At 36.1% G+C, this 15,834-nt stretch overlaps 1 protein-coding gene across 1 annotated transcript in view; it reads right to left on the bottom strand.

Annotated features, from left to right (window-relative positions):
* Positions 1-15,834, bottom strand: part of LOC106142903 (tolloid-like protein 1) — a 67,250-nt gene that overhangs the window by 36,564 nt on the left and 14,852 nt on the right. The window contains exons 2-3 of the mRNA XM_060945808.1: positions 3,268-3,515; positions 573-1,147 (exon numbers count right to left, since the gene is read on the bottom strand). Of these exons, the coding sequence (XP_060801791.1) occupies positions 573-1,147; positions 3,268-3,515 (823 nt within the window). The remainder of the gene's footprint in view (positions 1-572; positions 1,148-3,267; positions 3,516-15,834) is intronic.

Below are 15,834 nucleotides of genomic sequence, written 5' to 3'. Positions count from 1 at the left end.
CTCCGAGGAAGAAAGTGGACATATTTATTATCTTCTCCTTCTTTCTAGCGTAGAGGTTAATTAGATTGGTAGGAAGAGAGGAAAATAAGACATATATATCAGTGTTCGTGGATACGGAATCGTGGTCAACATATGACCCTTGCCAGGTTAGATTATTCCAACAAATTCAGTAGCTTAAATTTGTAGTTTTACTCACTAGTTATTGTTGTACTATAACTAAATTGGAAGCACAATTATCTCTACTCAAAATTTATGATCATTAGGATATTTTGTCCAATTAAACATAGTTTGTTAAATATACCCCAAAACTCATAATTGAAGTTACAGTGTGCTTTCGAAAAGCAGTAATTAGAGTATAGAATAAACTTCATTTTGCGTTGGTTTGAACGTGAAAAATTCGTGAAGTTATGATTTATTTAATTATTTTTTTAATTTTGCAAGATTTTATGGAGTCAGATTCGTAAGAGCTTATACTATTCATTCTCTTGAGTAGTGAAATGCCATATTGAAAATTAAAAAAAAAATTAATAAATACAAAAAAAAAATTATTTTCATTTTAAGAAAATACTTACCTTCTCCCATTCCCGTGCCTTCTTTTTCTTCGACGTTTCCTTCCAGTAGTTTCTTCATTTAAAACTTGCAAACTCTCTGTCGGTTTCAGCAAATCATTACCTTCCTCAAACTTCTTATTCATTGCATGTTTTGTCTTATTAAGTACAAACTTATCTATACTATCATTTTCCTCGTCCTGTTCATTTGTTGGCAAAACACCATTAGTAGGTGCTGGGGCTACAGTCACGTTTTCAGGGATATCTTTCGGTTTGATATTGTTGTTAGAATCACCGGTAATCTCACGGCTATTACTCTGTATCTTGTTAGTAACTTCGTCCATTTTACTAGAAAAGTTTGCTAGCTGTATATGAGGGAATAACTCGTCTAAATTAAGGATGTTGTCAGTGGAAACATTTACTACCAGGACACCTTCTTGTTCGAGACTTTCGTATTCAGTCAGGTTCTCTGTTGATGTTTGATTTGCGTGTTCTAGTTTGGTTGTGTTAGTTGGACTTTTTATGCCGTCTATGTTTTCACCGGGTGGCAGTTTTCCGTTCTTCATTAATAATGATTTGTCTAGACCTGATGGTAGCGTCTGGAAATAAAATCTATGATAAATAAATGGGAGCTCAGTTCGGACGAAAATTTAGCCAATGAATCATTGCGGTTGACTTCATTAAATAAAATAAGTGGGTTTAAATTATTAAATCTGAAAGTATTCTGGAAATCCGTAAGGTCAGCCCGAGGAAATACTATAACCAGAGAGCTGACTAGGATCAGATGCCAGGATGGTAGCGTTGTGAAAGGAGAAGAATGTGTACTAAAGATATGGAAGGACTATTTTGAAAGTTTATTTGAAAAAAAGGAAGGAAATAAGAAAGATTTCTGCTATAGCGAAGAAAAAGAGAATGAGATGGAAGGCGAAATTGAAATGTTCGAAATTGTGGAAGCACTTAAGAGTATGAAAGCGGGAAAGGCTGCTGGGTGTGATAGAGTGTCGGTCGAGATGCTTAAAGCAGGGAAAGGCGTAGTAGCTAGTCAGTTGTACTGCCTTTTCAATTTGTGTTGGAGAAGCGGCCGAGTACCAAAAGATTGGTGTAAGGCTGTTATCGTGCCACTTTACAAAGGAAAAGGGTCACAGCTGGACTGCAAAAATTATCGTGGTATAAGCCTGCTTAGCGTCGTCGGCAAATTGTATGCTAAGGTATTGATTAATAGAGTCAGGAATGAAACTGATGACAAAATATGGGATGCTCAAGCGGGATTTCGAAAGGGAATGGGATGTACTGATCAGGTCTTTTCCTTGCGGTGCATAGCCGAAAAGTTTTTGGCCAAGAGTCAAAAAGTCTATTGCACATTCGTAGATCTGGAAAAGGCCTATGACAGAGTTGAGAGGAATGAATTGTGGTCAGCACTTTCTATGCATGGGGTGAGCAGTCTCTTAATACGAGCACTGAAATCCTTATATGAGGATTCGAGTGCTTGTGTCAGGATAAACGGAGCGCACACTGAGTGGTTTAAGATTGAGAAAGGCGTTAGGCAAGGATGTGTTGCGTCACCGTGGCTGTTCAACCTATTTATGGATAGCTGTTTGACAGATTTGAAAGAGTCTAAAAGTGGATTAAGGATGAATGAGTTACTCGTCAAATGTCTGCTCTATGCCGACGATCAGGTTATACTGGCGTCATCAGAGGAGGAGTTACAGGAGATGGTAAACTGTATGCATGAAGCTTTAAAAGAGAAAGGAATGAAAGTGAACGTAAGTAAAACTAAAACACTGGTTTTTGAAATGGAGAAAGAAATGACAGCATGTAATATTTTGATTGGAGGAGAAAAAGTGGAGCAAGTGAAAGAGTTTGTATATCTAGGATCAAAGTTTACATCAGATGGCAAGTATGATAGTGATATTGAAAGGAGAGTGAACGCGGGGAACATGGTGAATGGAGCTTTGCATGCCTTTATGAGCAGTCAGAAACTATCCAAAAAGGCTCGACTGGCTGTGCACAGGGGCGTGTTGGTCCCGACATTAATGTATGGGAGTGAAAGTTGGGTATGGCAAAAGAAGCATGAAAGCAGAATAAATGCAGTGGAAATGAGAGCGTTAAGGAGTATGATGGGTGTGAAATTGAGTGACAGGATAAGGAACAGCGTGATAAGGGAATGTTGTGATGTGAAAGAAGATGTAGTTACAGGAATAGAAAAGGGTATGTTAAGATGGTTCGGTCATGTGGAGAGGATGAATGAAAGCAGGTTGACTAAGCAGATATACAAGGAGAGTGTGGAGGGAAAGGTCGGAGTGGGAAGACCTAGACGAACGTATCTTGATCAAATTAAGGACGTCCTGGTAAAGGGTCAGGTCAAAAGTACCCGAAACCGCCGAGCTTGTATGAAGAGAGTTATGAATGTGGACGAAGCGAAAGAAGTATGCAGAGATCGTGGCAAGTGGAAAGAGGTAGTCTCTGCCTACCCCTCCGGGAAAGAGGCGTGATTTTATGTATGTATGTTAAATTATTAACAATTAAAAAATTTTTTATAAAATAGTGTAATATGATTTACTTTCATTAATTTTGGTGGTTATCTAATCACTTATTGATTGTTAATTTCTTTGATCATATCCTCTTCTAAGATTTCGCGTTAAAGTACGAGTATATGACCTGTGTAATACAGGTTCGTCGTTCGACTATAAACTTATTAACGGAATTAATTTCAACTTACTTTCGTCATCAGCATAGCTTCATTGTATTTCTTCGGTTTTTCTTGCGATAAATGTACTGGTTGTTTTGTTCTCTTCCTCAAGATATCTGGTAGGCCTTCTTCCTCCACTTGTAGTCCTTCTAAAAGTACTTCCTTTTTTAGTCTCTCTACTTCTTCTTGTAATGATTTGTTGATTTTGGAAGATGATGGAGTGTTTGATGGCCGCTTGAAGTAGTCATCTGGTATAGCGATATCACCTTGGAAATTGCCTGCAAAGAAAAGAGAAATTGTTAAATTAATGTTCAGCATCGTAATGTCTGCAATAACTTTAACTTGGCCAATAACTGTAACTTTCATCCGATTTTGATTCAATTTTGAACATAAAAATCGGGTGGACTGGTTTTTAATTAGCGAGACATCCAATTGGACAGTTTTTGGAATATTGATGATTAGACTATATGTAGATCAAAGTTCATAGAGTATTTTTATAAAGTTAACAGAAGAAAAAACAAATTTTCATTTAAGAGCAATTTCATGAGTATTCACTAACTACTACAGTAACACGATATACCTACATAAAGTTGAAATTTAAGTAGGTACATAAACATTTAATCTGTAAGATAACTTTGAGAACCAAATGGTGCAGTCAGAATTGGCATAAACTGCAATTTCGAATTCGGAACAGAAATTCCTAATTTAAATTCAAATTCATTATGACAGCGCCGATTGCATTCAGCCATTAACAACATTGTACATCTGCCGCGATCGTAAAATTTAACGACCGTCGATGCGTGTCTATGCCCCAGCTGTTGCCTAACGCTGGCTGGCTATTAATTAATTGTCTATGTATGCTTACACAGCGCGTATTGGACAGGCGGGTTTACGATAGCAACGGGCTCTTTGAATATTCATGCTGAGGTCTTGTTTGAGGATTGAATTTGATTACATGGGTGGTCATTTCAGTGGGTATTGGTAAGTTTGGGTCTTTGGTGCTTCGATTATCACCTTTTAGTTGTATTTTGTAAGGGCGTTGATGTTTGCAATATTGCTGAATAGGTGGTCGTATGAAATTTTTGATACACAAAAATTTGTAACTAATACATAATTAAGTTTTTCTATTTGGTCAGCTGGTTGACTGGTAAAGAATGCCAAATGGCATTAAGTCCGCCTTTTGTACATACATATTTTTTGTGCAATAAAGTTTTAAATAGATAAATAAATAAACACCAAATAAATGCATATTGTTCCAAAAAAATCAAAAGTTGTGCGTTTATGTTGTCGAAGGCTTTGTATTGTAGGTATGGCGTTGCATTTGCGCTTTGTAGATGTGCTACGCCGTAGACACTACACCGTAGCACTTCTACGCCGTAGGCGCGATATCATACATATATTTTAGTTAGCGTATAACATTTTTTTAAGTAATGTTAAAGATGATTCCGCCTTTACAGATTCACAGAAATATCCACAGAAATGAGAAACTTCGAGGTGAATAATAAATTCATCATTTCGTGTAAAATAATATGTTATGTAGACCCAAAAACGTACAAAATTATTTGTTAAAATCACTTAAATAATTAAAACCCCTAAAGGAATTTCAGTTACAAAAACATAGCTAAGCTACCTTGTACAGTATAACAGTATGGCAAAGGAACGGGGCCAAGTAAACATTTGGTCTGCAGAGGATTCCTGGCCGGCCAATAGAAATGGGTGGCATTATTACAGACAGGAATTTAAGGCCAATAGTGTTCAGAATATGTTTCAGTTACAAAAATAATTCAGAGCGTCTGTGGTCGAGTCAGTAAGGTGCCTGGTCAAAACACGGTTGCGCATAAAGGCACCGCTTCGAATCCCACCGTGGTCATGTACCAATGACTGACGAATATATATACATTAGTTTGATAACCAACCGATGCTCTTACGGTGAGGGAAAACATCGTGACGAAACCTGCACATTCAGGCAACTGGATGTGTAACCATATGATCCAATACGGGTTAGGTTTTCCTGGAAAGGTTCCGTATATACATCGGGTATAGGAGGTTAATGTGTTTAAAATTCTTTGTATTTAAATTAAACGACCATAACTGTGTTGTCGCATAAGGAACGTTTCTTTTGAGGGTTTTAATTGAACGCGACGTCACCTTAACTACACGAATATAAAACGTTATTTGGACTTGCAGATCCGTTCCTAGCGGTATGCATTAAATTTATTAACCCTGTTATTACCAGAAGAGTAGAGAAGAACTATCTTTACTTCTTGATGTCGTAGGAGGCGATTAGAACAACATCCGTAACAACCTTAATAATATTCAAGATTATTTATGGTACGTCTATGTTGTGATATTTTTTTTTACAATATTGAAAATAAGTAGTTATCAGTAATCGATTCTATTAAACCTTTAAGAAGCCGTAGAACTTATTTCTGTTTAAAATACTGAAACATGATAGAGGAAGTTTTATACAAAAACATTATTTATATCAACCAATCACCAAGCGAAGAGTTGAAAATTGTTAAATGTATCGGCACACAACATAAAGTACACATATGAACGCATCAACCTTCAAAATTCATTGCAATTTGGTCGTTATTACCGCGCGATAAGGAATATGGGACTGGATTATATGTAGTTGACTGTACGATGGTAATCGACGAGGGTCACCACAGGGTATATTTCATAACCTGCCATCGACAGGACCCTACAAATCCTGGTATGGTACATTAGGTGCCACTTTAAAAGCGACCCTAACGCTGTGTCATAAAGCTGTATAAGTATAGCAAATTTGTACGTAACGCTTGATCTGGTTTTAGAAGTATAATCGTGCTTATAAAATTAAGTATAAAAATTTTGAAAATTCTTTGCCTTCACTTGATAGGGCCAATATTCACAAGTTTTGTAAATCACATTTAGCTGGGGTATTCCGGAAAATTGTTTGTTAGTGCGTACGCTTGGACCACATGAAACCTACTGAGACCCAATCAGTCAATTAGACAGTATCGTTTTTTTTTATAAAATATATAGACAGACTTTTTATTTTTTACTTTTGAAATATCTAAAATCAATAGAATTGTAGGGATTTTTACAATTTATTAATTTTAATAGTTTTAATTGTAAATACATAAAATAATAAATAAAATTATATTTTAGTAATAAACGGACAACCTATATCACTACTCATACGCGGAACTCTTTCGTCCTGCCATAAATTCGGCGGACAAGAAAAATGAAAAAATGTCAGTTTGACAAGTGTCAATCTTATTGTATTTTCTAGGCCCGTTTGTTGCTATACGCTTGAATATTAATTTAAATCTTTCATTTCATCTTATATCCATTTCCCTCTTCTCTTACTCTGACTGCGCTTCACCTTCTATCAAGTTAGCTTTGAATCTATCGTTACAGAATCATCAGCTTATAACTTTTGTTATTTCCTGCTTTCAACCTTATTTAGTTTCGGTAAATGAATTATTCATCCACTTTATAACTTCAATACGTCTGCCAAGGGTTTTATGAGGGTGGTCATTAGAAACAGTTGAAGATTTAGTTCAAAAAGTTTCTATGCGAAGATTTTGTACAAAAAGTTTTTATGCGTGTATTATAATATTATATGAATAATGCATTTTTTCGGTCTTCAGTCTTTGGAATTATTTTTATTTTTGGTATAGGTAGGTACTTCTGCATATTTTTACGACATCAAAATTTTATAGCACTTTCATTCTCTCGTAGTCGAAAATTATGACCTAAAATGGTAGTGCGTGCGATAAAAAACAAAAGAAAAACATTACCTATGTATACAATATGTTAACCAGCCTCCATGTAAGGAATATACTTGTTTGTGCAAGGCTTTAAATAAGCACTAAGTATTTTGTATCAAAAACACTATTCACTCAGTCAGATGAAACAATAAGAAGTAAAAAACGTTTTTTAATATAGTTATAGTTTTTCCGCCAATGAAGGGTAAAAGGAGTAACACCACCATTGTTGTTTTATAAAATACTTACATACATATGGTCACGTCTATATCCCTTGCGGGGTAGACAGAGCCAACAGTCTTGAAAAGACTGAATGGCCACGTTCAGCTATTTGGCTTAATGATATAATTAAGATTCAAATAGCGACAGTTTGCTAGCCCATCGCCTAAAAAAAACCCCAAGTCTGTAAGCCTATCCCTTAGTCGCCTTTTACGGCAGCCATGGGAAAGAGATGGAGTGGTCCTATTCTTTTTTATACTGGTGCCGGGAACGACACGGCACTAAAAATACTTTCACGTATAAATCTCACATGCATCGTTATAGTGTCCTGTTTGTATTTTGTCGGTATTGTGTTTTGTCGGTACCTTTACCCATATTTCTGCGGCATTGATATCCCCTTTGTGATTTTTCAGAGTTTATTTTGCGTTCGATTTTGATAAAAAGTATGTGTATTTTTTGACAATATTTTTCGCAGAGTAATAAGTACATATTTTATTTTTCACGTTTTCAACTTTTCTCATAATTGGTTGTAATTAAAATAATAGTTACGTTTGAAGAGGCCCAAATTTCATAAGGTTGGTTGCAAACAAGTTTCTGTTCACTTTTAACAAATTTAATATTAAGAAAGTTGTACTTTATGAGCAGTTTATTATTTACTATATCCCTTAGGTTGAAAATGACCTAGACAGAATCAACAATCTCGAAATGACTGAAAGACCACGTTCAGCTATTCAAATAAACGTTGCCAAATTAAATAACGTTCCAAAAACAAAAATCTGCTTAAACTCCTTTGCGAATACAAAGAGAAACTATTCCCGAAATTGCGCTGGCACTCACACAGAAGCGTTTGAAAATGGAATTATTTTACAACAATCGCTATCCAGACCTCTTATACGGGAAAGTGGCCGGTTAGAGCCGGTTTAATCTGGTTATATGCGGATATGTGCATCCGAGTGGAGTCCCTATTTTATGTGAGGCCTTACGCTTTCGACTGTGATTTCACAGCCAAGTTTCAGGATCGTCTTAAGAGAGTATTATTTGTTGTGGGATTGAGGTTTTAGCTTTTGTTGCATTACTAACTAGATAGTTATACATTATATACATACATATATTCATATAATAACGTCCATATTCCTTGCGGGGTAGACAGAGCCAACAGTCTTAAAAAGACTGATGGGCCACGTTCAGCTGTTTGGCTTATTGATAGAATTGAGATTCAAATAGTGACAGGTTGCTAGTCTGTAGCCTAAAAGAAGAATCCCAAATTTATAAGCCTATCCCTTAGTCGCCTTTTACGACATACATGGGAAAGAGATGGAGTGAACCTATTATTTTTTGTATTGGTGCCAGGAAGCACACGTCATAAAAACACTATTGAGAAGTATCGCGAATATGTTCGTGTCCTTGTGATGACAGCACGCGAATGAAGCCTCAGGCTGCCATTGCAACAGTTCTGCAGATTATCGAGTTGCGTTCGGTAAAACGGAGCGGAAAATCGGAAATAGCCGAGTCCGCCTTTTCACGCGGGATCTAACAAAGCGTAATGCCGTCACTCCCGACTTTTGATAGACATTCAACAGCTCATACCACAGAACACTGAACACCAATACCCCTGGGCAGTTGCTCTGTGTATCAAATACGTACATACAGACGTCTATATCAGCCAACAGTCCTGAAAAGACCGAGCGGCCACGTTCAGCTGTTTGGCTTAATGAAAGAATTGAGATTCATATAATGACAGGTTGCTAGCCTAACGCCTAAATGAAGAATTCCAAGATTTTTATCCCTTAATCACCTTTTACGACATCCACGGGAATGATATGGAGTAGTCTTTTTCTATTGGGGCCGGGGACCACACGGCACTTATATATATTGTTTTAGTGCATATATTGTAGCCGATATGTTATTTTAAGATCTCTCATGGTTATTGAATGAGCTATATGTATTCAAAGTGTTATTAAATATACACCTCATATAAAGTTACCCAATACCCTGTGTATATGTAGCGTCTATAAGCCTGATTGGAATTTATGGTGATAGCATATTTACCAACTCACTTTCTTTTGCGTTTAATGAAAGAAGTTTAAATGTGGAGGTTGAATGAAGAAGTCCATGGAGAAATCTTTATCAAATTAAGCACGTTCTTATAAAAGTACAAGAAAGTATACATAACGGACAAGTTTTCAATAAAAATATTAATGAATGTTTTTACTAATAACTACATATATTCTTATAGTTACCTCTTTATCCCTTGCTGGCTAGACAGAGCCAACAGTCTCGGACAAACTGAAAGGCGTTCATTCAGCATTATGGCTTCCTGATGGAATTAAACCATCGCCTACAAGAGGACTCTTAAGTTTACAAGCCTATCCCATAGTCGCTTTTTACGACATCCATGGGAGAAATGGAGAATGAGAGAATGGAGTGGTTCTATTCTAAAAAGCCGTAATCCACACGGAATGAATGTAAATGTCGCATAGAATTTGAATGTATGTATGAAAAGTCTACACGTTTGGAGTTGAAAGTGTAATTTTACAAACGTTTCACCAAGTATGACCTTAACAAATACGAGTGGCTACGTTTGTAAGGTAAATCGTACGATCCAGGAAATAGTGGGAACCAACGCTGCGTGAAATCGCCTTTGTTCTCGTGAAATAGCCTTTACAACTTTACAAGCGAAAATACACGCATTTGATGTAAGCTTGGCTCTGCTAGCGTTGTCCCCGGGTTTTATTCATGTAGGGAAGTATACGAAAATTCTTTGTTTGTTTGTTTGTAATATCTTTATTGCATAGAAATTGGCACAGTAGCAAGAAAAATGTGAATCTTTATTTGTGAATGTCTATTTTATAATAAGTATTTACAGAACTTGGTCTAAATCTCAGTTTAATAGTTATGTTGCGAAGTGGATTGACACACCACTTATATTTTTCGACCTTTTTTTTAAATATACATATATATTTAATTTGTGGCATTGCATTAATTACTCGTTGCATTCCACATTCCACACTCCAAAAACTTTTAATTAATTTGTGTTAAAAGCTACCCTAATTTTTTGAAACTTCTGTATTTATCATAGCAAATGTATGAGTGATTTAGATAAATTAATCAATAGCTAATTTATCATATGCATATGATGGCAGTCACGAAATAGTCGGAATTTTCTGAGGGAGCGGCTACGCTAAAAATATAAATCTATTCTTAGAATCTTTTGTACATTAAACTACAAATTGTATCGCGTAAACTAGGCAAGAAGTTACTTAAAAAGCCAAGACGAGAATTTAACTCAGCATCCTGCTAAGAATTTAACTTGAACCAAGTTGGCTATACTAGGGAATTTCCAGCGGTATCTTATTATCTTGTTAGTTGGTAATTCTACTTGATAACTTAAGTTTCGCAAGGTTGGCAGTTTTGCGGATTAAGTGACCCCAATTTGAGCTGGCTAAATATTTGTAAACGAGGCTGAGTAAGGGGTATTTAGGAATTTAATATAAATATACCTACAGGGAAACTTGAGTGATTCCCGGAACCAGTGGAAAAAAGAATTGGACGACTCCATCTCTTTCTAATGGATATCGTAAAAGGCGATTAATAATAGACTAATAAGTTTAAAAAATATGCTTATAAACTTTTAGATTATTTTTAGGCGACTGTTGGGGATGACCAAGGAGATTGTTTCGAAATATTTCTTTATTTTTTATGTCATTTTTTGAATAGTGTTTTTTTTTTGTGTGTTCTTGTTTGTCAGTGGAAGTAAAGACCGTATTTTGCAATCTTCTATATTTTATTTATTCCTGCCGCTAATTAGGGGCATTTTTGGGAACAGGGAGAGCTGCAGGGTCTACCGGGCAAACGATTCCGTAACATAAGTGGCGACCGTGACTTAAAAAAAAATGGATCGCCTTCTTGCGAACAGGAAAATAACAAGGAGGAGGTTCACATTGGTAAAAAACAAAATTCTAAATTTTTTGCAATCTGATGATTCTGATAGAGCAATTCCAGAGTTTAATAAATTAAAAGAATTATTCGCAGAGTTGTCTGAGTTACAGAATAAAATTATGTCCGTCTGGCTTGACGAGCCAGAGCGCGATGAAAATTTTTTCGAATACGACATGGAGTCGGACGACGCGTACTCAAGTGAGTTCCATCAGATCAAGTATAAAATTGAACAATTATGGAAAAAAAATGAGTGTGAGCATCAATCCGTAATTGGATCAACATCTAGCTCTAAAAATGGACATAGATTTAAGCTTCCAAAATTAGAGTTACCAAAGTTTGATGGAACTGTAAAGAAATGGTTGCAATTTTGGACGCAATTTCAAAAAATTCATTTGGATGAAGAGTTGGATGACAGCGATAAATTCCAATATTTGATACAAAGTATCGAAAAAGGATGCAGTGCTAGAGATTTGGTAGAGAGTTTCCCTCCATCGGCTCCGAATTACCCGAAAGCTATTCAGCAACTGAAAGAGAGATTTGGAAAAGATGATATTATCATTCAATACTATGTGAGACAGCTTTTAAAATTAGTGTCGTCCAAAGGAAAGGGAATATCATTGCAATCATTATATGACCAACTAATGACCCAAATTTTATCTTTAGAAACATTGGGCGTGACTCAAGATAAGTACGCAGCATTTCTTTACCCTATGGTAGAATCAACACTACCTGATGACATCATCAGAGCTTGGAATCGATCTCTTTTGAATGCTTTAGGTGACAATGAATTGACCAAAATTTTAGATTTTTTGAAAAAGGAAGTTGAATCGGAAGAACGAATATACATGGCAAAAGGTAATTTAAATAATTCTGATACCGTGCCATCAGCCTTTTTCCTCACTGTTGCTAGTGAAGCCGAAAAGGTTAAATCACGTTTTCAGAGAGAGAAAGATAATGTAGAGTGTGTTTGGTGTGGAAAAACTACACACAGTAGCTCTGAATGCAGAGTACCTATAAAGATGAATATAGAGAATAAGAAAGAATTCCTAAACAAAAAGAAGGCATGTTATATTTGTCTCAAAATGGGTCACTTCGCAAGAAGATGCAGGAAGTTTCCGAAATGTGTGGTGTGTGAAAAACGGCACTATCCCATAATGTGCACATCGATAAATAAAGAAAACACCAAAGCCCAAGACCAAAGCACTCTACTGAATACGGCGTCAAATACAACAGTCTTGCTTCAGACGAGTAAGTTTGACATCTGCAATGATAACATGGTAATAAGAGAACTATTGGATTCAGGAGCTCAGCTATCGTTAATAACAACAGATGCAGTGAAACTGATTGGCGCAAAACCAGTACTTAAGATAATACCGGGTTCTGACAATGAGGGTAGAGTAGCGTCTCGAAGAGTTAGATTAAGGCCGTTACAACGTCTGTATCCTCCGGAGGTTTCACAAGCCCAGAACTTTATGTCACCAACAAAGAATGACAAAGAGTTAAAGAAAAAGTTCGAGCCTTGCCCTTATAAACAACAAACCACACGCTCAGGCCGTCTAGTGAGGGTACCATCTAGATTTATTGTTTAAATCATAATTGTTGATGACCATCAAGGCGCGGGGAGTATGTATGTTGTTTAAGTCATAATTTTTGATGCTCCTTCGACCATCAAGGCGGGGAGTATGTTGGGGATGACCAAGGAGATTGTTTCGAAATATTTCTTTATTTTTTATGTCATTTTTTGAATAGTGTTTTTTTTTTGTGTGTTCTTGTTTGTCAGTGGAAGTAAAGACCGTATTTTGCAATCTTCTATATTTTATTTATTCCTGCCGCTAATTAGGGGCATTTTTGGGAACAGGGAGAGCTGCAGGGTCTACCGGGCAAACGATTCCGTAACAGCGACGATGGACTTGCATTATTAACAACATGTCACTTTTTGAATTACAATTCTATCATCAAGCCAAAGAGCTGAACGTGGCCTATCAGTCTATTCAAGGCTCTGTCTACCCCGCAAGGGATAAAGACGTGACTACACGTATGTATGTAGACGCGTGTCGTGTATTTGTCTCAACGTGACAAAAGGCGCGGTACGGTGTCAAAGGCTTTGTTGCCAGCACTATGATGACCTATTCTGAAATGACGCGAGGGTAACCCAGGGCTGGAGAGGGTATTGTACACTTAGTTTTCATGTGGAGTATACGGTGTCCCGGCTGAATAAGGTAGATCATTTATTTGCTCAATGACTGAGAATTATTTAGAGCAATAAAGGAATATGGTTTGGTCATGTGAAGAGGATGAATGAAAGCAGGTTGACTAAGCAGATATACAAGGAGAGTGTGGAGGGAAAGGTCGGAGTGGGAAGACCTAGACGAACGTATCTTGATCAAATTAAGGACGTCCTGGTAAAGGGTCAGGTCAAAAGTAGCCGAAACCGCCGAGCTTGCATGAAGAGAGTTATGAATGTGGATGAAGCGAAGGAAGTATGCAGAGATCGTGGCAAGTGGAAAGAGGTAGTCTCTGCCTACCCCTCCGGGAAAGAGGCGTGATTTTATGTATGTATTTTATGTATAATGTTAGTTGATATTGGGATGCAGGTTTTGTTGTTGATTTTATATACATACAATACATACAACAGGACTTTCTCTTCCTTTATGATATCCGTGGAAAGAAAATCAGCTGAAACAATTGCTTTTCTTTCTTTTCGCTTTTTATTATGACGTGAAAAGGGATAGCGATAGTTTTTCGTGCGATAAAAACGGCTTCGCGCGTGCCAAGTTTCGATAAAGAAATAACCCTATATGCAGTATGTATGTACGGGAGGCGACAGCTCCGCGCTAATAATATGAAAACACAATATTGCAACTTAAGATTAAGACTTTAAGATCTGAGATCCTTTTCTCAGCATCGAAATGGGTTACAAATTCCTAAAAGTTGACTTTGAATTCATTAGCATCCTTTTAATTTGAAATTGTGCCTATGATTTTGAATTGTGCAAGCCTTTAATTAAGGTTATGATAAATAAGTATATAAAGTACAAATTACATATTTAAGTAACTTAATATATAGTATGACGGCCTCTATGGTGCAGCGGTAATATGCTTGTCAGTGACACCGGAGGTCCCGGGTTCGAATCCCGAAAACGAGTGAGAATGAGAAACGCACTTTCTCTGATTGGTCTGGGTCTTCGATGTTTATGTATATAATTATTTATTATAAAATATAGTATCGTTGAGTTAGTATCTCGTAACACAAGTCTCGAACTTACTTCGTGGCTAACGCAATCTGTGTAATTTGCCCCGTAAAGGTATTCATTTAAATAAAAATAAAAAAAAAAAAAAATATGCAATCATAGAAGTTTACGAGGTTATACTCGTATGAAGAAATGTAAAGCATTTATCGCGTAAGTGACTTAAGCTACAATAATAAACAAAATTAATTCCTAGCTTAATGTTGCTAAAATTCTAATTCCCTTCCAAGGACTGTTGTGACAGGAATGTTATTCTTCCTTCTAAGTATTTGACGCAGCCATAACAAATACGCTGAGTTGCTAATATTAAAGAGTGCGCAAGATTAGACTTGGCATATAATTCAAAACTACTCTGTTGACTATAATTTCTGAAAAACCTACTCGTTTATGAGTTTCTAAATTTAAATATTTCATCAATATAATATTTAATCACTTGCATATTGCATATTTTATAAATTTTCCATGCATTTTTTGATAATGTACAAAGATATTAAAATAACATTATGGTGATCTAAATTTTTAACATTTTATACTCTTAAACATTTTTAAAGAATAAATAAGTTGCAAATATGTATATATATAGGTTTCTACCCTTCAAATGAACTGAAATTTAATTTACAGCTCTTATTTCAATTAGCGAGCTTGAAGACTTATTATCAACTCTATGCTTAAATATAATAATCTTACACGTACTTTATTGGATGTTAGCACACCTGAGTCAGTAATTCTGGGCGCTTGTTGGATCTACAGATTATTAGAAAGTTAAACAGAAAATGATAGGTTCTAAAATTGAAAAATATCCCTTGCGTGGTAGAAAGAGCCAAAAGCCTCGAAAAGACTGAAAGACCACGTTCAGCTGTATGACTTCATGATGGAATTGAGATTCCAAAACGTTGCTTGCCCATCACATAGAAGAGGAATCCCAAGTTTTAAAATCTATCTCTTAGTCGCTTTTTACGACATCGATGGGAAAGATATGGAGTGGTACTATTCTTAAGTGGCGGAAACCACACGGCCCGCTGTACTCAACCCAAAAAAATCTCATATTTTACGTATATCATGCTTTTTAATTCGGGTACCTCAACCACCAACAATTTCTCAAATATCTAAATTATAATGCACATAATAGTAAACAATATTGTACCTTATCTGAACAGAGAGTAAGATTAACATGTGATGATTAATGAAACTCTAAGCACTAGCATACAATCAAATTGAGCAGCTAAAATAATTTGTCTTCGTTGCGGTACTGTTTATCTAAAGGAATTTCACTCCTGTCGTCACGACCTAAAGTTCAATTTTCAGAGAAGATTTAGCACTTCTTGCTATTGTCGAGATTACAGAAAACAATCAGCTGTTGTAGTATAATCCGGTTATGCTTTAAAAATTATATGACGAATATATTTATTGAGTACACAATACAAATTTCAAGGAAAA

Source organism: Amyelois transitella, chromosome 9 (assembly GCF_032362555.1).
Source record: "Amyelois transitella isolate CPQ chromosome 9, ilAmyTran1.1, whole genome shotgun sequence".
In the NCBI taxonomy this organism is placed as follows: Eukaryota; Metazoa; Arthropoda; class Insecta; order Lepidoptera; family Pyralidae; genus Amyelois; species Amyelois transitella.
The sequence above is the reverse complement of the archived record's forward strand: the minus strand, read 5'-3'. Positions and strand labels throughout refer to the sequence as shown.